Raw genomic sequence first — 22,235 nt, 5'->3', positions numbered from 1 at the left:
TCACGGATAGGAGTCACCCAGAAGAACAGCTGGAAATACAGCACTTTGGGTTAATTTCAGCACAGCCGGGCTGACTGGCAATGACATAATGCGACTAATGTGTCACTACAATTGATCATAACTATATGTACTTCTCTACAGCTGGTACCAAAGCTGCAGAAACAGCAGTGGATTAGGTCTACTCTCCAGCCTCGAGGGAGTCAGCAGCTCCCCCCAGTTTAGTATCATCTGCAAACTTCCTTAGTATGCAATCGAGTCCTGCATGCAGACCATTTTTGAAAACGTTGGAGAGAACTAGCCCCGGAATGAAGCCCTGGGGAACCCCACAGGTCACCAGCCTGATGTAACCCCACTTACTGTAACCCCTTGAGCCCAATCCATCAGCCAACTGTTCACCCATCACATTACGTTTTTGTCTAGCTGCATGCTGGACATTTCATCCAGGATACTGTGAGAAACAGTATTGAAAGCTTTGCTTCAAAAATCCAAAAAGATTACATCAGCCGGCTTCCTCCTTGATGAACTAGATGGGTAACCTTGTCATAAAGGATAGTTTTTAAGTTAGTTAAACAGGACTTTCACGTCACGAACCCATGTTAGCTATGACCGATGATTTATGCTGAAATGTTCCAGTGTTTTGTGCCATTCCACCAAAAATCTTGGTGGAGAACAGAGTGCCAACTGCAATGTTCTTTCAGTGCTTCACTTCTATTCTCTGCCAAGTCAGGAGGGGACTTATGGAGAAGCCTCCGTGGTGCAGCGATGGGTGAAAAGCAAACACCAAAGGACTGTCCCTGGAGGCTGAAAGCTGCTCCGTCCCGTAAGTGTGATCTCTCATATTCGGCCTAATTTTATTCATTCCTGTCCTTCTCCAGATCACGCACACGTTAGTGTGAGGAGAGCAAGAAGGCTGCCACTGACAGTTCACAGACACCTTTACACCCAAACGTGCTGTAAGTGCCACCTCTGCAGGCTGTGCTCTACGCTGGTGGCTTAGAAGATGAGAAGTAGCTGTATCCTTGTGGGTCCCTTCCAACTCGGGATGTTCTATGATTCTGTGTCTGGCTGTGCAAGGTCTCCACCTGCCCAGCTCCATAGGAGCGCATTCCCCCACCCATCCGATGAGGCTACCTCTCAGGTTTCTCCGTGGCTCACGATACAGCTGTACCACCACAGAGGCTCCCCCAGTCTGCAGGCAGTGCAGCAGCTCATGACAAGTAGTTCTGGCCAGTTCTCTGCCCTCTAACCTCTGTTCCCTACTTGGGAAAGCATGCTGAGCTCAAGCAGAGGGAAGCGGTGTGCACCAGTGTCTAGAGCATTGCCCTGGGCTGTAGCAGCTCTCTTTTAGCCTCAGCACTGCAAGAGGCTTGGTTGAACTTGGACAAGTGTTCTCTTCTCTGCCGTCCTGTTTGTAGGCTGTGGATATTTAGGCTGGAAATGCTTTCCAATCTAGGGGGAGAAGCAGCCTACAAAACAGTTAAACACAACTAAGGAGCCAAAATTCAGGACAAAAGCCATACCAGGGGTGTTCCCCCCTTGCTAGCCCAGAGACACGCAGCCACCATGCTGCGAGTCTCCTTGCCATCACACTTCAAGGTGTGAGCGAGCAATTGCTCCACAGCTGGTGGCCATGAGACCCAACACCAAATTCCACGGTCCGGGTTTATCCTTTCATGGCTGTTACACTAATGGTTGTTCTCTGCCCCGTGCTCATCTCATGGGAGGTCATGCCTGACAGAGGGACCTTCACAACGCCAGCCTCTCTCTGCATGACTGAAAGAGACGTCCTGACACTGGATCTCCTGGGTTATCAGAGTCCTGCATGCTGGGAAAGCCACATCTTCTGTCAACCCCTACGCACAGACCAGCTGCTCCCGCCTGTGATTGACAATATTTGTTCATTAACAGATGCTCAGAAGTCTCTAAGAAGTTTCTACATGTGGTTTTGAGATCACCAGGTCTTTCATGCTGAGTTCTTAACACACCGTCACAAGAAGTTCTGCTGACTCACACGAGAGGTTCTCCAGTCATCCTCACAGAAACCCTATAGCACTACTGTGTACTGTTTGATTGGGAAAACTGAGGCATGTCACCAAAATGAACATTCTTGGAGTTGCAAAGGAGTTAACAGCAAAAAGAGAAAAAAGAATTGCCGTTCCTCGGTCTAACGAAGCACTCAGAGCAAGAAAGAGAGTTCAAGGAAGCCGGCCTAGTGCCCAAGCACCCTTGCATCTCTTTTGTCAGTTTACAATTATGAAAGCATTTTTAGAACAAATTTCATTTTCTGCTTAACACAAAGACACAATCATTTTATTGCAGATCAAGTGTCTTCCCCCTGAATTACAGGATGTTTTTTGTAATGGTAGGATATATCTCCAGGATATTTACAAGTAAATCTGTTGGTTTACAATCTAAATTAAATTGCCCTTTAGATATCTGGCACCTGATGTGACTCCATCATCATTCCGGAAAAAGGTTTACAGTGCAGTCACTAACACCCATTTCCAGAAAGAGCAAGGACAAACTGCTATAGTGTGTCCTCAGCTGCAGGCCATGTTAACAAAAATGCCACCTGTCTTTTCAAAGCTGACACCACGAATACCAGTAAGGACTAATTACATCAGTAAGGGGAGAGCTCAGGGTATTGGAGGCCAAGTCTGATGCATTCCCCTTCTTTTACATATCTGTTGCTTTGTTTTGTCTCCTGATCTCTGATTCTCTAGCCCTCAGTGCCAGATAAACTGTGTTTGGCCTCTGTTCCCAGGACACCACCTATGGAAAGCTCCTCTGAGCCACCTCTCACCTGTCTGCTGCTTAAGTGTCAGGCAGAAATTGGGAATGTACAGCCCCGCAGTCACTGCTAATCCCACACTTTCCCAGTTACAGTGAAGCCTCTTGCCAGACCACTGTACAAGTCACAGACCTCTGCAGTTTCAGTGGCTAACGTCAACCCACGTTACTCAGAATTCATGGTGAGCTCTCTAGGAGTTCAGGACCCACCACTGTCCTGCATTCAACACACTGAGAAATCAATGAAACGTGACTGCAGCTGTCAGCTCTGTATAGCGCTGTACTTACGAATGAGGACAAGGCTAAGCACAGCGGGTTGGGAGACATAAAGCAGCAAATCCTGCTGCCCACAGCCAAATGCTCTCTTTTTCTTCTGCTGCTGGGCCTTAAACACAGCGACAGGGATGACATACAGAAGAGAACTGAGCCCGCTGTGTCTGAGCTCCCTGAGACAGACAAGAAGGCTGCAGGAGGAAAGTCAGCAAGGAAAGGAACAGGAAAGAGTCTCCTGGATGCATGTGTTTGAGAACCCTTCTGTCACTACAAAGGAAACATCTCCCTTGCACCACGGAATACAAGCCCAGGCACACAGAGGAAACCAGCCTCCTGAACAAGGGACCTGAAACTGAAATAAATGTAACTTTCAAACTCATCTTGTGTTTGGTGGGCCCATCTTTGAGGCACTCCCTAGCAGGAGGTACACAGGCACTCACCTGAAAAACTGGTCCCTGCATTCGGTGTCTCAGCTGCCTGGGTCATTTCTTTACTTTCTCCAGCAGGACTGCTCAGCATCTTGCCACGAGGTTACGCTGCTTTCTTCAAGTGTCTGTCCAGCTTACTCCAGCCCCACGAGAAGCACTGATACATATCTTTATGCTGCAGAAGAACAAAGAGTAGATTGCTGTGAAAACAGAGATGTCCGAAGATAAAAATACGTCCTTATCAATTTCGCTGGGAAAGTCAGTAACATGAAAGCCCTGTGGTCATCTGGCCTTTAAGCCTGTAAAAACTCAAACATTTCACAACGCTGGCAGCATCCTGCAGCCAGGCCTAAGGTTCTGCTCAGAAGCGGGAGCACTGAGTTAGCACCACAGGGATTCTTCCGTTTGGCAGCACTGGAGTAGGGGAAAGAATTAGAAGTACCTTGTGCATCTAATACCCAGGCTTATTCTCATGGGGTATTTACTTGGATCAGTCCAGCTGACACAGGCCATGATCGTATAATGTGTGCAGGGAACGCGGCCATGCCAAGGGCAGCATCTTGCACATTATAGCCATGGGGTGAAAATATGCTTTTAGATCAGTAATTCCCATACCTGGGTGAATAGTGGGATATTTTCAGGGCTGGGCAAAGCCACCCGTAAGCCCCACGCAGCACCAAAGCCCAAGTTATTTGCAAACCCCAAGCTCGGTTTGCCACAGAAAAGGGGGCACAACCAAGAGCCCCCGGCAGCCAGGTCTCTGAAACACCCCCTTTGAACAACCACAAGGCCCTGTGGTCTTTGGGAACGAGGAACATCCTCCTTAGCATAACGAAGGCGCAAAAACAGGTCTGCGGTTTAAACGCAGGAGGTTTAATCGGGATTAAACCCAATTCACTGGGCTGTGGGACTGCAGACCTCGAGGACCCTAAACGTAACTTACACCGCTACAGCGGTCAAATCCAGATGCTAGGGCCCTGCTACGGCCCAGCTTTTCACATTTCTGAGCAACATTTTGGTGTGAATAGAGCAAAGGCAGAAAACGTGCAGAGAACGCCCCACACCCCCTCACCCAGCCCCGCTCCCCCCGGCTCTGAGGGCCCGGCGGCAGAGCGGCTGATCCCCCCTCAGGCCCCGGCGGGCCGGCCTGCTTTCTGACTGGCCGCGCGGGCTGCCCGTCACGCTGCAACCAATGGGCGCGCACGGACGGGGACGGGGGCGGGGCTTTCGAGGGCGGGGGACGCCGGCGTCGTGCGCCAGGTAGGGGCCGGCGGCGGCACCGGGGGGGGGGGCGGCTGAGGGGGGGGAGGCTGGGCCCGTCCCGGCCCCGGCCCCGTGAGGGGCCCCGCCGGGGCTGCCACGTCCGGGAGCCCCGCGGCCGCTCGCCCCCTTTAGCGGCGGTGGGGACCCGCAGCCGGGGCCGAGCGGCCGGGGCAGGGAGCTGAGGGGAGCCCCGGGCGCGGGGAGCTGGGCGGGACGGGGTGGGGTCGGGTCTGAGGGGCTCTGGTGAGGGGGGGGAGGTCGTGGTGGTGGTGAGGAGATGTGGTGGTGAGGAGATGTGGTGGTGGTGGTGGTGGTGGTGAGGAGCTGCTGCGCTGCTCAATCACCATCACAGCCTTCAGCTGCATCCCTCTTCCCCACCGCTGTTGGCGTCGCTGTGGGGTGTTGGTCTGGGCTTGGGTGCTTGTGGCACTGGGAACACAGGGGAGCGGAAAACAAGATGTTTTGTAGAGTCGTAGGATGGGTTGGGTTGGAAGGAACCTCAGGTCATCCGGTTCCAGCCCCCTGCCGTGGGCAGGGATGCCACCCACTAGATCAGGCTGCCCAGGGCCTCGTCCAACCTGGTGCTGAACACCTGCAGGGATGGGGCATCCACAGCCCCTCTGGGCAACCTGTGCCCGTGCCTCACCACCCTGTGTGAAGAGTTTCCTCCTAACCTCTAACTGAAATCTCCCCTCTTTTAGTTTAAAACCATTCCCCCTCATCCTGTCATTATCAGATTGAGTTGCTCTCTTTTTTATTTTTTTTTATAAGTCCCCTTCAAGTACCGAAATGTTGCAGTGAGGTCACCCCGGAGCCTTCTTTTCTGTAGGCTGAACAGCCCCAGCTCTCTCAGCCTTTCTGTGTAAGAGAGGTGCTCCTACCCTTGATCATCTTTGTGGCCCTCCTCTGGACCCGTTCTAACCCCCACATCCTTCTTGTGCTGGGGGCCCCAGACATGGATGCAGGGCTAAAAGTGGGGCCTCACCAGGGCAGAGCAGAGGGGGACCATCCCCTCCCTCCCCTGCTCCTCTGGTGATGCAGCCCAGGATTGTGTTGGTCTTCTGGGCTGCAAGCTCACTGCTGGCTCATGTCGAGCTTTTTGCCCACCAGAACCCCAAGTCCTTCTCCCCAGGGCTGCTCTCAGTGAGTTCTTCTCCCAGCCTGTCCTCATGTCCAGGATTGCTCCAGCCCAGGTGTAGCACCTCACACCTGGACTTGTTGAACCTCATTAGGTTCACGTGGGCCCACTTCTCCAGCCTGCCCAGGTCCCTTTGGATGGCATCCCTTCCTTCTGGTGTATGGACTGCACCGCTCAGCTTGGTGTCATCTGCAAACTTGCTGAGGGTGTGCTCGATCCCACCATGTCACTGATAAAGATACTAAACAGTACCAATCCCAGGACAGACCCCTCAGGACATCGCTCATCACTGGCCTCCACCTGGCTGTAGAACCATTGACCACCGCTCTGGGTGCGACCTTCAAGCCAACTCCTTATCCACTGCCTGTGCGTTTCCTTCTTGCACCGCAGTCTGACCAGGAGGTCCTTGCTCAGCCATCCCAGCTGCCTGCCCTCCTTGCCCGCTTTTTTACGCATACACCTTTATGGCAGGTGTGCCTGTGCCCCTTTGAACGTGTTCCATCAGTCTGGGGAATAACCATGTGTGACTTGTCCCCAGTGCTTTACAGTTCATGATGGCTAGACTCGGTGTCTAGGCTTCCTTCCAAGTTTTTATTTTGTTCCTGGTAAACATCGTGTAATAAATCACATGTTTTCCCCTGCTTGTATTAAAAATAACGGTTTGGGGTTGTTCCGATGATGTGAACTTAAATGAGCAGGCTCCATTGTTGCGTTACAAATCCAAATGGGTAGCAGTTCAAAAACACGGGAGTACAACGGGGAATGTAAACTGCAACCCAAGGCAGTCGTACCTCAGCCGGTGTTTTTGATGAAGAGCTTAAAAATGGGATGTCTCCAAAGGGCCGTGGTTTGAGGAGGTTTACGCTAAGTGGATTGCAAAGGGTTAACAAATCCTGTGATAAACTCACAAGATTGGAATGTGTTTTGATGGCTTTTGGCAGATCAGCTTGTTAGTGGCTGGTGTTTTGTTTAGATAAAGACGAGAGGAACTTGGTGTTCATAATCCGTAAAATCTAATGGGAACTAGGTACCTTAATTTTTAGAGTATTGGAATAAGATAAAGCAAACGGTGATGCAATACTACAGAGATGAAAATACTAATAATGGACTTGTGTCCGTTGTGTTAGCTCACAAAATATAAGTATGTGGAGTTAGGTGTGGGATTAACGTGTGCCAAATGGAGCTGATTAATGGACGTGTAAGTTACCTTCCCTGATGAAAACTGCTGAAGTGGCTTTTCAGAGCCCTCCCCAAGGTGATACCACGAGGCCTGCAGCGCCTCTCGCCTCCAGGCACGCCGGTGTTGCAAATGTGAATGCCAGCCTTGGCATCCCTCAGAGGCTAACTTTGCTTTTTGCAGCAATGAACTCACGCTCCTCTGGATTTGTGCAAACACACACCTCTAGAAAAACGTTATCTATGCCTTTGTAGCGTGACTTAACAACTTGAAATAATTCCAAACAAAAATAAAATAGGACTTTACTTCCCTGAGGTAAAGGAACTTCTGGCATGGCTTGCAAGAGAGGAAAATACGTTAACCCATGCAGAGGCAAAACGTTGGCATCGGAAGGTGAATGATTTACACTTATTGGGCAGTTCAGCAGTGAGGCCCCAGTGCAGTTCTTTAGCTTACCCTTGGTCTGTGGGTGATACAGGAGGTTATGTGCAGTTGTGGGGGTGAAATTGTCAGGAATTCAGCAATATTTTGTTGCAGAAGGTAGTTTGGGTGCATGGCAATAGGTGGTGGAAGCTCTTTAGATACAAAGATAAACTTCTACTTCCTGGTTAAAACAGAGTGAAGTGGGTGAAAAGAGAAGGCTCAAACTAACTCATTCTGGCTGCATTGAATGCCAAGATCCCTTATCCTGGATGTGAATTGTTATTTCCTCAGGTTTCCACAATGTTTGCCCAGTGCACCTGGAAATGTGCAAGCTCCGTGCTGCTGATCGCACTCCTGAGCTGCGTCCCTTCTCCTCCAGCGCAAGCCAGCAAGGTGAGTGAACAGCTTCTGACATAAGCACTGAGTGTAGTACAACGGGCACAAAAGTGGAAGAGAAACAACTGTTTTTTTTATGAAAATTTGCAAAGGTAAGAAGTGCTGTAACAGGTCAGTGCCTATGTATGTATTTGTCGTGTCCATTCACAGCTTTAGATATTACGGTGGCCTCTGCCCTGCTTTATATCATGTTATGGAATTTTTCCTTTTGAAAATTTGTTTGAAGACCACCTGGTCTCGGGAGCAGGGGTGCTCAAGACGTTTTAAGATTTCAAAGTTACTGATGCGAAAGAAGCAGAGCAGAAGTAAGGGATGTGGCATGAAGTCATCTCTCTTAGAGAATGTTCCGTCTCTTCCCGCAGCCCAGAACTGTTCCCATATGTTCACTCACTAATGCTGTCTCCTCGTGCTTCTGCAGAGCTCGGAGGACATCCGCTGCAAGTGCATCTGTCCCCCGTACCGGAACATCAGTGGGCACATCTACAACAAGAACGTGTCGCAGAAGGACTGGTGAGTTGCATGTTGAAGCCTGAGGGGTTGTTCCGTGAAACACTCTGGAGTTTCCAGCCAGTGCTGAGGGAGAAATTTGCTGCCTGTGCGTTTGTGGAGGAAGCTGTTTCAGTAGGTGACGCTCAGCCCAGGCGAGGGGCATGTTTTGAACAGAGATTCAGGAATGTGGGAGGCATGATTTCTTAGGCCATGCCTCTCAGCAGATGGAGGCTATACCCTCATGTCCCTTTCACCTGGACTTCAGCCCTGCAGAAGGTGCTGTGGCAATCCGTCCCAGGAACCTTGGACTAGCTGAGCTGTGAGGGAACTCCAGTCAGCGTTATCAGCCAGATGGGAAAGCTGGGACAAAGTGACCCCAGTATCCTTCCGCAGAGCACTGGTTTCACCTTGTCCTGTTGCTGGTTTCGGCTTCCTTGTGTTGCAGCAACTGCCTACATGTTGTGGAGCCCATGCCAGTGCCCGGGAACGATGTGGAGGCGTACTGCCTGCTGTGTGAATGCAAGTACGAGGAGCGCAGCACCACCACCATCAAGGTAACTGCGTCTGCTCCCTGTGACACCATGCCATCCCGGGCACAGCCGGGTGGGTGCTGGAGGGGAGCCCAGCAAGGGACAACAAAGCTGTCACAGCTGACACACCGTGGTAGCACCAGGGGCACCGTGTCTGAGTCAGGAATGCTCCTGGCAGTAAGGAGGAGGCAAATGGGAGCCCAGTCTCCTTGTGAGGATGTGCCAGCACAGCTCTGACTGGGTGCCCATCCTGTTGGTCTCCTTTCACGTGCAGCGTGCGTGTAATTGATGCAACGCTGGGAGATCAGCATGGGTTGTAAGTTTCTGGATTGTCACCCTTCCTGCAAGAAGCACGCGGGACTTTCTAGTGAGCAAAGCGAGAATGAGGGAAGAGATCAGACATCAGAGGTAGCTGTGAAGGGAGGTTCCTGGCCTCTGTGGTGCTTCTTATCTGTACTGCTGATCCCTTTTCACTGCGCTGTCCTTAACTGCAGGTGATCATCATCATTTACTTGTCCGTGGTTGGGGCGCTGCTGCTGTACATGGCTTTCCTTGTGCTGGTGGACCCTCTGATCCGGAAGCCAGATGCTTACACCCAGCCCCTGCACAACGAGGAGGAGAATGAGGTGAGGCTGTGCTGGTGGCTGCACTCATGGTGGAGACGGGGTGGTGGGATGGAAGAAGAGAACGGCAGGCAGGGAGACAGCCTGACCTCATGCTTGCTCCCCCTGGTCCCGTGTGGGATCAGCCCTAGCAGCTGCAATGAGCTCAGTCACTGTTTGAAGGAAGCTGCAGTGTTTGAAGATGCTCTGCTCTCCCAGTCTGTGAAAAAAACACTGGATCAGGCTGTCGTGTTTATACTCATAACAAAGTATAAACTATCTGGTCAAGTTGTTTGCTACTCTGATGTGAGGAGTAGCTGCTCTGAAGTGCACAGTTTATCCATTGCCTTCCCCTGCTGAAAAAAAGGAGGTCCTGCAGGAGAAGATAAATTGTATCCTAAAAGTATGCTTTTGCTCCGCTGCTCCAAAGGAATAATTCATATTTAGATCTAGGTGTATGCTGTAGATGCCTGATATCTGGGGAGCTTTATCTTACTCCAGCACTCTGGACTGTAAACTCCTTGGGACAGGTTTTAGGATTGCCTTGGTGTTTTTGTGCCACGATGGATGCTTATCCAGGGGGCCTTCTGACATTGCTGCAGCTTAAACATGGATGTTTGGAGCAGCCTGAACAGCAGGGCTGGACACGAGTCCCACAGAACAAACTGAGAAACACATCAGCAGCTACTGCGCAAGCTAGCACGCCAAGCACAACAGCAAGTATTGTCCCCGTTTCAGAGGGGTGACAGCTTTTGCAGCGTGGCTCCCTGCAGGCCCTGGCAGTGGATTCCCAGCAGAGGTTTAGGCTTGGGGCAGTTCTCTCCTGAGGACTTTTCTTGGGGGACTGCTGTGGGAGCCAGCTTTCCAGCTGGAGGGCTGGCATTGAGGAACTCTGAAAATTAAGTTCTTCATCAGGACAACTCAAGCCCCAGATTGCTTTTTGATAGAAATTTCTCCCAGAGCCAAGCTGCCACTTGCATTTGCCTGGGGCTTGCCTTGCTTTGACCTTTTTCACCATTTCTTTCCATTGTAGGACACTCGCTCCTTGGCCGCAGCCCCCACCCCATCCGGGGCCAGAGCCAACACGGTGCTGGAGAGGGTGGAGGGAGCCCAGCAGCGCTGGAAGCGCCAGGTGCAGGAGCAGAGGAAGACGGTTTTCGACCGCCACAAGATGCTGAGCTAGAGGAGCAGCTGTGCGGCACCACTTCCTGAGAGGCGGGGCAGCTCAGCTGGTAGAGATGGACAGCGAGCCACCCTTCAGGACAGCCGCGGTGCTGGACTGAGAGCTCTAACCCTCTCCGATTTACCCTCTTTTTAGAGACGAGCAGGCCAAAGTGCTTGTCCCTGGTTTTGTCCCCTTGCCCTTTACATAAGGAGCCCCAGAGGCTCCTTAACCTTAGCTCAGCTGAGACCTGCGCTGCCTGCTGGCCCGTGGCTGCATGAAAACGGCCGTGCGCAGCGCTGCCGCTCCGCTTCACGCGCTGGCCTGTGCGGGGGCTGCAGCTCCAGCCACAGCCTCCATCAGCCCACACCCCGCGTTAGAGACCAGGGGTCTTGTGGAGTGCTGGGAGCTGGCTTAGTGTTCCTGGGATACTAATGGGATCATTTATGTGGAAGAAATTACGCGGTGCTGCTCCAGGATAAAGAAGCCACCTCCCTCTCTAGTTTGCACTGCTGATAGTTGGGTGTTGTGGTGCTGAGACGCGTGTGTTGCGCTGGGAGGACGAGGAGGGGGTCCCTGCCAGTCCTCAGCTGCTGCTTGCACTTACTCTGGTGTAACCTGAGTGGATTTCCACTCTGTTCAGTGGAGTTTCTCCAGGCTTACACCAGCATAACTGAGATTGCAGCTTGTTTCTGTGCAGAAAAAAAACTGATTAGTACATTAACAAGTAAAAGACCACCAGGTAAAAATGCCGATTTATCTTTGTTTTCCTCCTTTAGCAGTGGATAAAAATACACTGGGGAGAAAGTTTTTTGATTGGACCCACATTTGTAATCCTTGGTACTCACACAGCGCATCAGGGGCATTTGTGTCCAAGAGAACCGGGGCAAAGGCTTTACTGGAGCTCTGCCTGCCTGGGTCTCGTGCCCCTGGCCAGGTCACACGTGTGCTCCTCAAAATTCTCAGAGACCTCTGAGTACTGCTGCTGGAGGAGGAAAATGAGGTGATTCTGCAGCGTGTATCCCAGTGAGAACATGTACAACGTCAGGAAGGTGCTGAAGTTTATCATGTAGCATCTCTACATTAAACGCGGAAAAAGACCTATTCCATTGCTGGCTTTTTTCAGGGAGAAGCTACAGCAGCCCCGCTGATGCAGGACCTCGAGGCTGCGGTTACAGCACTCGGCTGCTTTGTGGTGTGGGAGGGCTGGGCTGGGCTCGAGCGGCTCCTGGAACTGATTCGCGCCGGGCTGTGCTTGCAGCCGGGCTCTCGAGCAGTTTACGTTTCCTCCATGTTCACTGAAAACTGAGCAATTGCTGCTAAAAACCTAACTGGGAGAGGTGCTGGTCATCGCCCTGCACACTAGGGCCAGCAGCTTTTGATCCAGCCAGACAAATCCCAACAGGAGCTTTCTGGGGGCTCTGCTCCAGCAGCCTACGTGTACCCCAGCTACCCTTTAGCACCATGCTCGCCTAAAACGTACGCAGGGCTTCGGATTATACTGAGGTCAGATTTTCTGTTACCTTTTTCCCCCTGTCCTTCCCTCTGGGGGTGAATCCCTCACGGACACAGCGCGTTGTCCCTGGCAGCTGCGCTGCGGGGAGAGGGAAGAGCTGCCTGAGGGGCCCGAGCACAAGCTGAGAGGTGGGAGCTGCCCTGGGTGGCGTGCAAGGACTGCGCCGGTCCGATGGGTCCATCTGGTGGCCGGTGCCCCTCCGAGGCAGCACAGATCAGCGATCCCCAGTGGCAGGGGTCCTGCTGCCAGCACCCAGACTCCCGGGTCCCTGCTCCTGGGGTTCGGGGGGCAGCAGCACCCCCACACCTTCCCTTGCCCTCCGGCCTTGGAACAGCTTGGAAACGGGATAAGAGGAAAACAGCTGCAGGTTGGAAATCAGGAAGCGGTGGGTTAGACAGCTGAGACGGGGACGGTGTGATATAGAGAGGCTGCAAAAAATGCCGCTGCCTGGCTAAGTAGTCTCTTGGTTGATTAATTAGCTGATTAGCCCTGTCCCTTGCACCATCCTGCCCAGGAGGAAACGCTTCCTACTTCCCACCCAGGGAAGCCCTGCGGCCACCGTGTCCCTCACACAGCACCGCTCTGCCTGCCCTGCGGGCACCCAGGCCCCATACAGCGTTAGAGGGCTCTGGGATCCCGGGGGGGAAGTTTGGGTTGGGGGGGGGGGCCACGGAAAAGGAGGTGCCACGAAGGACACCAGGCGGCAAAGGAAGCAGGGCCCTGCTCTAAGCGGGGAAGCTGGTACCTCTGTCTGGGCACGGAGACCACGCAGATCTAGACGTGGATCACTCTCCCCCTACAAATAGGGGCTGCAGCCCCACAGCAGAACCCAACCACCCGGGGCTGGGCACTGCCTGCTGCAGCATCCCCCAGGCCAGCACGGTGGTCCCCGGGCAGACCCCATCCACCTCTTCTCTGCCCTGCCATCCCTCTGGAGACAGCAGGCAGGACCGGCAGGACTGAATAATTTAATTCCCCATCCGAAAAGGGGCTGAGAAAAATAAAGCTCCTCGTAGCGCAAAATCCGATCGCCTCAGCGCCCCGCGGTCAGGTGTCCGCCGCGGTCCAGATGTCGATGCTCTGGATGATGAGCCACTCGCTCTGGCCCTTGGTTACCCGGATCCGCACGCACTCCACGGGGCTGGGCACTCCCTTCTCCAGCCCCCGCCGCTCAAAGAGCCCCTTCTCGAAGGTGCCCACGGTGATGTAGGCAGAGCAGTCCCGGCCGTCGGCCCGTCGCCCCCGGCCCAGCTCCAGCACCCCTGCGCGCAAGAAGTCCCCCTGGCGCTCACTGGAGCCCGTTCGCACCCGCACACGGGTGATGCGGGCCGGCTGGTGGAAGACGATGCAGAAGACGCTGCCGTCTCCCGGGCTTTTCCCCCAAAAGTAACCCCCTGCTGCGCTGTAAGCCTTGAGGGGCTCGTAGTTCTCAAAGACGGCCATGCTGGTGAACAAGGCTGCGGGCGGGTTGTCTGGGAGGTCCATGGCATCGGCCTCGAACTCGTCGTCCTCCAGCCGGTTGACGGTGCCCTGGAAGGAGGAGTAGAGGCCCATGTGCTGGAAGAGGGAGGGCTTGAAGCGGATGACGTCCTTCTGGGTGAGCAGGAGGCGGAAATGGACCAGCAGCCAGTCACAGGGCATCTCCTGGTAGAAGAGGAGGAGGAAGCGAGCCAGGCGAGGAAGGTCACTGGAGCGGTAGAGCTTACCGATGTAGCCCAGCTTGGAGAACTCGAGGGTGGCCCAGTTCGTGCCTTCCTGGGAGGCCACCGCCTTGCGGATGGCCGTGAAGAAGGACTTGGCAGACCACACGTCATCCTCAATCATCAAGTAGTAGGAGGACAGGTTGGCGGCGAAGGCCAGAAGGAAGGCGTAATCCACATTCTGCTTCGACCTGAACTTCACCCGCTCCTCCGGGTCGTTGTAGTTTCTCTTGAGGCCCTCCAGGGTGGGGTAAAACTCCTGGGGAGCGTGGATCAGCAGGAGCCGGCCCAGGAGGATGTGGTGAGCAAACTTGCGGGTGATGTCGGCGGCCACCCGGGCATTCCAGCCAGGGTCCTTGTCAGCCAGGTGCACCACCACCACCATCTCCTGCAGCTCCTCCTTTGTTGACTGCTTGAAGAGGGACATGAGCGTGGCCGGGAGGTAGTAGCCGCGTGGCCGCCGCACCGACGCCAGCCCCACCGCCAAGAACTCTGCAAGGCAAAGGAAAGGCATCAGCAGGCTGAGGGGGAGACCCAGGATGCACCACAGGGAGATTTTTCCGACAAGAAGGGGGCTCCAAAAAGCTCTCCACACAGCCAACCCACACAGTTAGTCCTATTTATGGCCTCATGTCCAAGGCCTTCAGGGTCCTTCTTCGAGTTGAAGCCACCAGCACCTCAGGAGATACCAAAAACTGTACCAACGGGCAGGGAGAGGACAGGATGAGAAGTCAGGGGCTCCACCAAAGAGGAAAGATTTAGGAAAAAAAAAAAAAAATCACACCTTAAAAACCCAAAACATGGGGAAGGAAGTGCAGATACAGTCTGCGGGGCTGGGATAGCTTCATGGTACAGCTACGTGTCCTGGGAGCAACGTCTCTACCCCATTCTGAACCTCATGAAGATGCAACCACACTGCGATGAGGCAATTTTGTGCCTTTCCCAATGACAAGTTGTGGTTTTTGTTCAGATTTGCCGCAACTTCTCTCATTCCTGGTCTGTACAGCACAGTGCATGCGTCTGCCCAGAGAAATCGCGGACACCTCGTGCTTGGAGGTGTTCAAGGCCAAGTTGGATGGGGCTTTGCCCACCTGATCCAGTGGGAGGTGTCCCCACCCGTGGCAGGGGGTGGAATTAGCTGATCTTTAAGGTCCCTTCCAACCCAAACCGTTCTGTGATTCCATGTTGGGTCACTGGTTTTGGCATGAATGTGCACGGGGCTGCCCTAAGCTCCTTCCCAGGGCACATGATTTGCTTTTTGTGTACCTGTCCGAGAGCTTGATGCGCATCTCCCACCTGGGGGCTGCCCCAGTCACCCAGCCCCACCAGCTCCACCTCCTGCTGGGAGAGATCCGCAAAGCCAGAGCCCTGCCCAACCCGGGGTCCCAGAGCCACTCACTTTTGCGGGGCGACAGAGAGCCAGCAAGGAGGTGGTAGGAGACGTTGTGGGGTGCAGAGAAGTTGTCCAGGTCCTGGAGGATGTGCAGGGCCCCTTCTGGCTTCAGCATCTGCAGGGCACTGTCTGGGGGTAGGCCCGTAAACTCCACCTGGATGGGAGCCGCAGGCGGCCAGCTCAGAGCCCAGGGTGCTGACGGACGCGTGCACGCGAGGTGGGGGGAGCAAAGGGCAAGGGAGAGCCCCCATCCGCCCTCCCAAATCCTCCTCTGGGGGAGCCCCAAGCACACAGAGCAACACCAGGGAGGGCAGAAGGCAGAGCTGGGGGCTGGGGCTGACACGGGACAAGGGAGGGAGCAGAACCTGCCACGAGGATCTGTACGGGGCAGGGAGGCAGGGGCTGTGCACTGGAGGACAGCCCAGTGCCCCCTCCAGGGGGGCGGCACCGGTGCAGGACTCACCTCGGGGGGCTCCTGCTCCTGCCAGCCGTCCCTGTGCAGGAGGAGGAAGAGGAGGAGGACGACGAAGGCTGCGAGCGCAGCCGTGAGGGAGCGCTTCGGGGAGCATCTCATAGCACCGGGCCAGCCCGCTGAGGCCTGCGGGAGGAAGAGGCAGATCAGAGCATGGCGCGACCCGAGGGGAGGCACCCTCCTGCCCGTCCAGCACCGCAGGGACAAGGCAATGCCCCCAGCCCCTGCTCCTGCCCCTCCGACCCGTGCCACCACCGCCGATCCCAGGCAGCTGCCAGCAGCCACGCTCACCCCTGCCCAGCCACGTCCCTTGCTCGGAATGACAAGAAAGCTGTCCCCGGGGGGGGGGAAAGTCACCTTCAAGGAGCCAACATTGCCCTTAAGATATTTTCCCTCGCAGCAGAGGCGTGGCAGAGACTAAAAGGCTCCTGTGTTTATCTGGTTTTTTTCCATTATAAATGCGACCGGGGCTGCCCTGGAAAAGGGGAAACCGGAGAGCAGGCGAGCGCCCAGCCCTGCGGGGCAGACGCAGCGTGCGCATCCAAAGCGCTCACAGTGCGCCCGCTTGTCTGGGTGAAAGCGCCTTTCAACACAGACCCGCGGAGGAAAAGCCCTCCCAGGCAGCACAGGAAAAAGCCGGGAGCTGCCGGGCTTCACCCAGGACTTCTCTAAAACTGCATCAGCTCCCGGGGGAAGTCGAAGCCTTGCTCAAAGCGTGGACGGGGAAACGGATCGCCTCTGAAGCAGGGGGACAGGGCGCTTCGCCCAGCCCTGCCGGGGATGCTCCCAGCACGCCCACGCTCCCCAGACCGCAGCAGCTGGCGCAGGACTTTTGTTCCCGCAGCCCTGCCCTGGAGCAGGTGCTGGGCCCCGATTATTTGGAGGGGAAAAAAAAATGGTTTCGGCCCCCAAAATCCTTTGGTGGGGGGTGTTAACGTCCTAATGGGTCAGCGCACAGCACGGCCCCCCCGCCGCAGCAGCCAGTCCTTGCCGACCTCACCTGGGAACACCGCTCCTTACTCAGAGATAAGCAATTACAACACACCGAGCTGCTCCCCGAACCCGCCCTGCTTCCTGGGGGGGGACCGCGGCTGCTCCCGCTGGGCTGTGGAAGCTCAGCCTCTTCCCGTTTTTTTTCCCCCTCGGCCTCTTCCTTGCTTCAAGGTTTCGTGCCAAGCGGAGCCTCCGAAGGGTGCTCGCCCCCCAGGCTCCTCGGCCGGGCCCTTGGGAGCTCGGCCTTCGAGCTGACGCAGCTGGGATCAGCTGAGGCGTCACGTTATTGGGGTCAGCCTCGTTTTCTCACCCCTTTCGGCTCCCCCCCTGTAGGGCTGGCTGACCGCAGCGTTAACGAGCCCCGTCCCGGCCAAGGGGAGCAGAGGAGCTGCTTCACCTGCCTGGAACCCAGCGGGTCTCAGGGAAGGGGACAAAGGAGACGCCGCGATGGCTGCGCTCTGATTATCGCCGGTTCTTCAAAGCTCTCAGAGCTCTTTGAAACCTCTTCCAAGGCCCAGGGTGCAGCACAGTGGGATTTGGGGTGCTCCCTGCCCTGGGCCAGCCCTGCAGCCAGCTCTTCCCCATGCCCCCTGGGCTTCTCCTTCCCCTGCGGGATTTGGAAGCTCAGCACCGAAGCCAGGGGATGAGCTGGGAACGCCGACGCTCGGCACCCGACCCTGCATGGGGCTGCTCCCGTTGATGCTCTGTGAGGCCAAAGGGGTTTCTGGCTGCCAGCGGCGGGTCCTGGGTGGAAAACACGGCGCTGCCGGGCAGCCCCAGAGCCTCCCGAGCACGGCTTGGTTTGGTGGGGACCAGGGAGAGGGGAGCCCACAGGGAACGGGTCCCTGCGGTTGGTTCCCCCTGGTCACACACTCCTGGAGCCGCCGGCATCGCCCCGCTCTGCAGGCTTAGCCAAGGACAGAAGGCAACGAATAAATGATTTTTAGCTCCCTGATTTCACTTCTCGTTTTTTCCTCCAGCAGCCCGGTGAGATCAGCACAAGCAGGGACAACACCACGGTGCCACGGGCACGTCGTGGCTCCTCCGCTTTGTCAGGAGACTCGCGGCCAAGCGGGCTCCACGACAGCAGCGGCCTTGACTCCGTCCCTCAGCGGAGAGGAAGAAGGAGGAGGAAACGCGCGGCCTCGCTCCACAAAGGCTGCGAGCAGAGGCCGGATGCTCCCGGCTGCGGCACTGGGAGAGGTCGGGCTGCTTGCAGGGAATGGCAGCAGCCGGGGCTTGCAGCTGCCCCGCGGCACTGGGGAAACTGAGGCAGGGCAAAGGGCTGCGTCGCCCGGCGGGGTGAGGGCCGGGTGCCCGAGGCAGGGCTCAGCGCGCCCCTTGCCGCTGCCTGGCGGGGTCCCCAGGGCAGATTCGGGCAGGGTTTAACCCAGCGCCAGGAACCGCTGCTCACACGAGCGGAGGAAGTGACAAACCGGGGCAGCACCGAGCCCCGCGAGGGCAAACCCCAGCTGCTCGGGGCTGCGTGGGACGGGGCGCTGCTGGTCCTGGGAACCAGCCGAGGGCCCTGCCCTGTGCTCCACGGGGCTCCCTGCTCAGAGGTCAGCCCAGCGGGAGGAAGGAGGGGAAAAGACACGTTTCTCCACCCCAGAACTCCTGGAGCCAAAGCTTTAGATCGACGCAGGTCTCCTACCTCCCTGCAGCAAGAGGGGTCCCCGAGGGCAGCTTGATAAGGGGACACCCAGGTCCGACCTGGCCTCTGCAGCCAACAGCACGGGGGAGCCCCAGCGCCCTGCCCTCGTGCCCGGGAACCCCTTTCCCGTGCAGCCCCATCCCACGGCCCCGAGGACGACGGCTCGCACCCCAGCACCGCTCCGGACGATCCCACAGGGACGGCACAGACTTACGGGGCGCGCGGGGACCTGGGGTGTGGGTGCGGGCTCGCCGTCCGCAGCTTCTCTGGCCGGGATCTGGTTTCTCGCTCTGCAAAGCCCCACCCCAGCACTCACCTGCCTCCAGCAGAGGAGGAGCGTCCGCGGGCGGCCTCAGCCTCGTGCTAGCGAGAGCTCAGCGAACCAGCCAGGCTGGGTGAAGGGCCCCCAGCCCTGCTGTGGGGTCAGGGCAGCCCCAGCCTCCCCCGGGACCAGGCATCCTACGGTAGCAGCACTTGTAGCCCGTGCAGCCACCCGCTCCATCATCAGCCCCACAACCACAGGTGGGAACAGCCCCCCCAAGGCTCTCGCACCCCAAACTCCTTTGGGAATCCACTGCTTGGGTCCCGCCGCGGGGAAATCACACCGTGCCTTGACAGAGCCATCGCGCCTTGCTGCTCCTGCTCATTTTCCTTGTGCTGTGACAGCAGGAGCCCAGCTCCTCCGCCCGCCAACCCGCCGTCCGTCCCCACATCGCCCCTGAGCCGTGCAGGACACACGGCAGCCCCCGTGGCCATGGTGCCCAGCGCTGATCACCTGCAGCACCCCCAGCCCAGAGCTGCGTCCCAACCCCCTGACACGGCGATGCGCCGGTGGCCCTGCTTCTCTCCCGCTCCATTTATCCGAAGCACAATCCCATTTCCCTCATCCCCTCGCTGGCCAGGACCTCTCCTACCTTCAGACCGGCCCTGGCTTCTCAGAGCCGGGCCGTTCCCGTGCTGGAAGGCCCAGGGGAGCTGCAGCGGGGCCGGCAGCGATTTGCTGCTCAGCCGCAAACTGAAGGAGGCGGCGGGGCCGTTCTTGTCACGGCCCCGAGCCCAGCGCAGGAAGGAACCGGGGCTTGGTGCTTCCTGCCCCAGCGGGAGGAAGCGGGGCCCAGGACCCAGCCCCGGGCTTGCACCTGGCACAGCCCCAGTGCCAGGTCCCCTCGCTCGCAGCCCGGCCCCATCCTTGTCCTTGCACTCGGTGGGGAATCCCAAAGGCTGCTTGGGGTGCTGCAGAAGGGGGCCACAGCATCCGGGCACAACCAGCATGGGGCTGGGCTCCATGTAGGGCTTTTGCCTACTGAATTACTAGGGGCACAGAGCTAGACCAGCGGCAAGGAAAACCCAGGCCAGGCACAAGGGGATGGCCACCAACCCCGCAGCACCCAGCCTGATGCTCGACCCTGGCAAGGCGAGGGGCAGGGCGAGGCTGTGGTGGTGGCCGAGCCTCCCCGACCTCCTCCGTGTGGAAACCTGAGCGCCGTGCCGGATCAGCTTACAGCCCTTCATTATTGAGGAGCCCGAGCGGAACAAAGCGGAGGTAAAACAGGGCCCCATGCACCAAGGAGAGCATCGGGGCTCCAGACATTGCAGTACAGGCCCATGCTGACCACCAGGGGATGTTATCCTTACCCCAAGCTTCTCCCCGGAGCCCCAGCAGGGACCTGTTTTGTCACAGCATCACTTGCAGCTGGTGACCCAGACGAGAGGCAGAGGGATGAGCACGAGGCTTTCGTTGAGCTCGAGTGGAAGGAGTTCGCCCCACTCGTGTCCCACCCTGGTGAGAGCACGGAGTTCCTGCAAGGGCTGCGTGTGGGGGGCAAGGGCCGGAAAACACCGTGCTCAGGGCTGAGGTCTGGCCAGGAGCCCCTCGCCTCGCCGAGGAAGCCGCACAAGGGTTTCCCGGGTAGGGGAGCTTCGTGCCCTGCAGTTCCATGCGTGGGCAGGCAGAGCACTGCCTCGCAGCACCCCTGCCGCCTCACCGCCCCCCACAGACCGCAGGGCAGCTCTTTCCGTGAGGGTTCTCCGTCCACATTTCCATATCCAAATCTCAAACCACAAGCCTGCTGGGCACAGGAAGCACCCTGCCCTCCTGCCGTGCCCCCAGCCACCCCTTCCAGCCACAAGGCCAGCTGCCCCGGGGAGAGCTACGGCGCCGAGAGCCATTTGTGGTCCGGACCACGTCCTGCTGGAGGAGTTTCTCTAGCAGAGGAACTACACCGCATGACTACCAGGGGCTGGTCGCTGTGTTCAGCGATCCCTAGCCCCACCACAAAGACGACTCTGATACTCACACGCCGTCCTGAATCAGCTTCCTTCCGCACAGGCGCTTCACATGCACGTACTGCACAACGCTTACATGGAAAATCCCCCCGCAGCAGCAGCCCCAGCGCTTAAAAGCCGCCCTTTGCCAAAGGCGACTACAGGGCAGACCAAGCTCCACTGTCATGGGAACCTGCTTTGTTATCTCAGCTGTAACACTTCTCTTGCACTGTAACTCACCTGTCCGTTCCAACATACTTGTTCAGCAGCAGAGACAAGGGAAACTGAGGCAGTTTTCCCAAATGCGTTTGTTTGAAGTCAACATCACAGAGCTCTAACAGATCCAAGACCGGGGTAGATGTCCTTGGCGGTGATTTACATTGTGGCAGAAGCACATGCGAGAAACTCCTGCCAGGCAGCTACACAGGGACTGCGGGTTATTTGCATATTAAATGAAGAACTCCCTCTCCTTCCAGTCACCCTCTGTTTTCCAGGAGCTTCACCGAACAGAATACACGGCCAACAGACAAGAAATGCTTTGTTACCCCTGCTTGAGGCAGGATCTGATGTCAGACAGGACTGATAAGCTCAGTCACCGGTGGACAACAGAACTCAGTACGGGGTTACTACCTCCGCCGTTACTCACCCGCGCTCCAGCACCTCCTCTGCCTGCTGCCACTCCTCCAGGAGACCCACGTCTGTCAGCAGCAAGATGCTCACCCACTGAATTTCCTGCCCAATTCACTCTGGACACGACAGGCTGCTCCTCACAGGCCCAGCCTCAGCACCCCACACCCTCCTCAAACAAGATCTTTCCTCTCCGGTGACCCTTGAGCCGAGGGAACAGCACAGAGCTGCACCAGGGGAGGGTCAGGCTGGACGTTAGGCAAAGGTTCTTCATCAAGAGGGCAGTCGGGCACTGGAACAGGCTCCCTAGGGTGACAGTCATGGCACTGAGCCTGCCGGAGTTCAAAAAGTGTTTGGACAACGCTCTCAGACACAGGGTCTGATTTTTGGTCCTGTGTGGAGCTAGGAGTTGGACTCGATGATCCTTGTGGGTCCCTTCCAATTCGGGATATTCTACCATTCTAACAAGCACCCCAGAGCCACAGCAGCTGCAGAAAGTTTCAGGGCTTCTTCTTTCTCACGGCAATTAATTTGTTTAGTCAAGAACTAAATCGCTGACTGCTTCTGGGCTTTCCAGTGTCAACAGGCCAACACTGCTCCACTGCTCTGACAAAAAACAGACTCAAGTCCTCCACAGCTGCTCAAGTTACGTTAGTTTATCCCCTGCATCTCCTCTCCCTCCATCTTCTCTGAAAAGTACCTGAAGAAGTACCTCTGAGAAGTTTTAGAAGTTTAGATCTTCTTTTCAAAGGGGAACATCGCTGTGAGAACTTGGAATATCTTTACACTCAGGAAAGACCTTTGCCTTACAAATCCTCTTTGAAATAACGCCTTTGTTTGATCATGTATGCTGGTTCTCAAACATCTGTTGGACTGTGAATCAGCATTATTGTTGATCATTGCTGCTTTGCTTACTGCTTTCAGACACTGAAATATCACACTGC

The 22,235-nt window shown here is 56.2% G+C and overlaps 3 protein-coding genes across 11 annotated transcripts in view; 1 reads left to right on the top strand and 2 right to left on the bottom strand.

Moving 5' to 3' along the window:
* Positions 1 to 4,722, bottom strand: part of IGFN1 (immunoglobulin like and fibronectin type III domain containing 1) — a 60,883-nt gene extending 56,161 nt beyond the window's left edge. For 4 of the 6 annotated variants that reach the window (XM_080569638.1, XM_080569642.1, XM_080569641.1 and 1 more), the window contains exon 1: positions 3,504 to 4,722. The gene's annotated coding sequence lies outside the window, so the exon portion shown is untranslated. The remainder of the gene's footprint in view (positions 1 to 3,503) is intronic. The other 2 variants (XM_080569640.1, XM_080569639.1) reach the window with 2 other exon arrangements.
* TMEM9 (transmembrane protein 9) lies at positions 4,711 to 11,775 on the top strand. Its single transcript, XM_080569662.1, has 6 exons — positions 4,711 to 4,751; positions 7,784 to 7,885; positions 8,307 to 8,398; positions 8,823 to 8,931; positions 9,402 to 9,533; positions 10,543 to 11,775. Exons 2-6 carry the CDS (start codon positions 7,793 to 7,795, stop codon positions 10,690 to 10,692), a joined length of 576 nt encoding a protein of 191 aa, XP_080425788.1. The 5' UTR covers positions 4,711 to 4,751; positions 7,784 to 7,792; the 3' UTR covers positions 10,693 to 11,775.
* Positions 11,719 to 22,221, bottom strand: LOC308183482 (alpha-1,6-mannosyl-glycoprotein 4-beta-N-acetylglucosaminyltransferase-like). Of its 4 annotated transcripts, XM_080569655.1 has the most exons (5): positions 21,311 to 22,221; positions 20,905 to 21,161; positions 15,744 to 15,878; positions 15,287 to 15,434; positions 11,719 to 14,379 (listed from the first exon to the last, which is right to left on the bottom strand). In XM_080569655.1, the coding sequence occupies exons 3-5, from the start codon at positions 15,852 to 15,854 to the stop codon at positions 13,235 to 13,237; spliced, it is 1,404 nt and encodes a 467-aa protein (XP_080425781.1). In that variant the 5' UTR covers positions 15,855 to 15,878; positions 20,905 to 21,161; positions 21,311 to 22,221; the 3' UTR covers positions 11,719 to 13,234. The 4 variants fall into 4 exon arrangements, with proteins under 4 accessions (XP_080425781.1, XP_080425780.1, XP_080425779.1 ...); XM_080569654.1 differs by lacking the exon at positions 20,905 to 21,161; XM_080569653.1 differs by lacking the exons at positions 20,905 to 21,161; positions 21,311 to 22,221 and adding an exon at positions 19,314 to 20,895.
* Positions 22,222 to 22,235: the final 14 nt, after the last annotated feature.

Source organism: Anser brachyrhynchus (genome assembly GCF_964034855.1).
Source record: "Anser brachyrhynchus genome assembly, chromosome: 27".
Classification (NCBI taxonomy): Eukaryota; Metazoa; Chordata; class Aves; order Anseriformes; family Anatidae; genus Anser; species Anser brachyrhynchus.
Note: the sequence above shows the minus strand (reverse complement) of the source record. Positions and strands in the feature narration are given on the sequence as shown.

Excerpts from the sequence above, each read along its gene's own strand:
- TMEM9 (XM_080569662.1), top strand. The coding sequence starts at position 7,793 with ATGTTTGCCCAGTGCACCTGGAAATGTGCAAGCTCCGTGCTGCTGATC. Across the intron at positions 8,399-8,822 it reads AACGTGTCGCAGAAGGACTG|CAACTGCCTACATGTTGTGG; the intron begins GTGAGTTGCATG and ends CTTGTGTTGCAG. Across the intron at positions 9,534-10,542 it reads ACAACGAGGAGGAGAATGAG|GACACTCGCTCCTTGGCCGC; the intron begins GTGAGGCTGTGC and ends TTTCCATTGTAG.
- LOC308183482 (XM_080569655.1), bottom strand. The coding sequence starts at position 15,854 with ATGAGATGCTCCCCGAAGCGCTCCCTCACGGCTGCGCTCGCAGCCTTC. Across the intron at positions 15,435-15,743 it reads AGGAGCAGGAGCCCCCCGAG|GTGGAGTTTACGGGCCTACC; the intron begins GTGAGTCCTGCA and ends GCTCCCATCCAG. Across the intron at positions 14,380-15,286 it reads CTCTCTGTCGCCCCGCAAAA|AGTTCTTGGCGGTGGGGCTG; the intron begins GTGAGTGGCTCT and ends TTTGCCTTGCAG.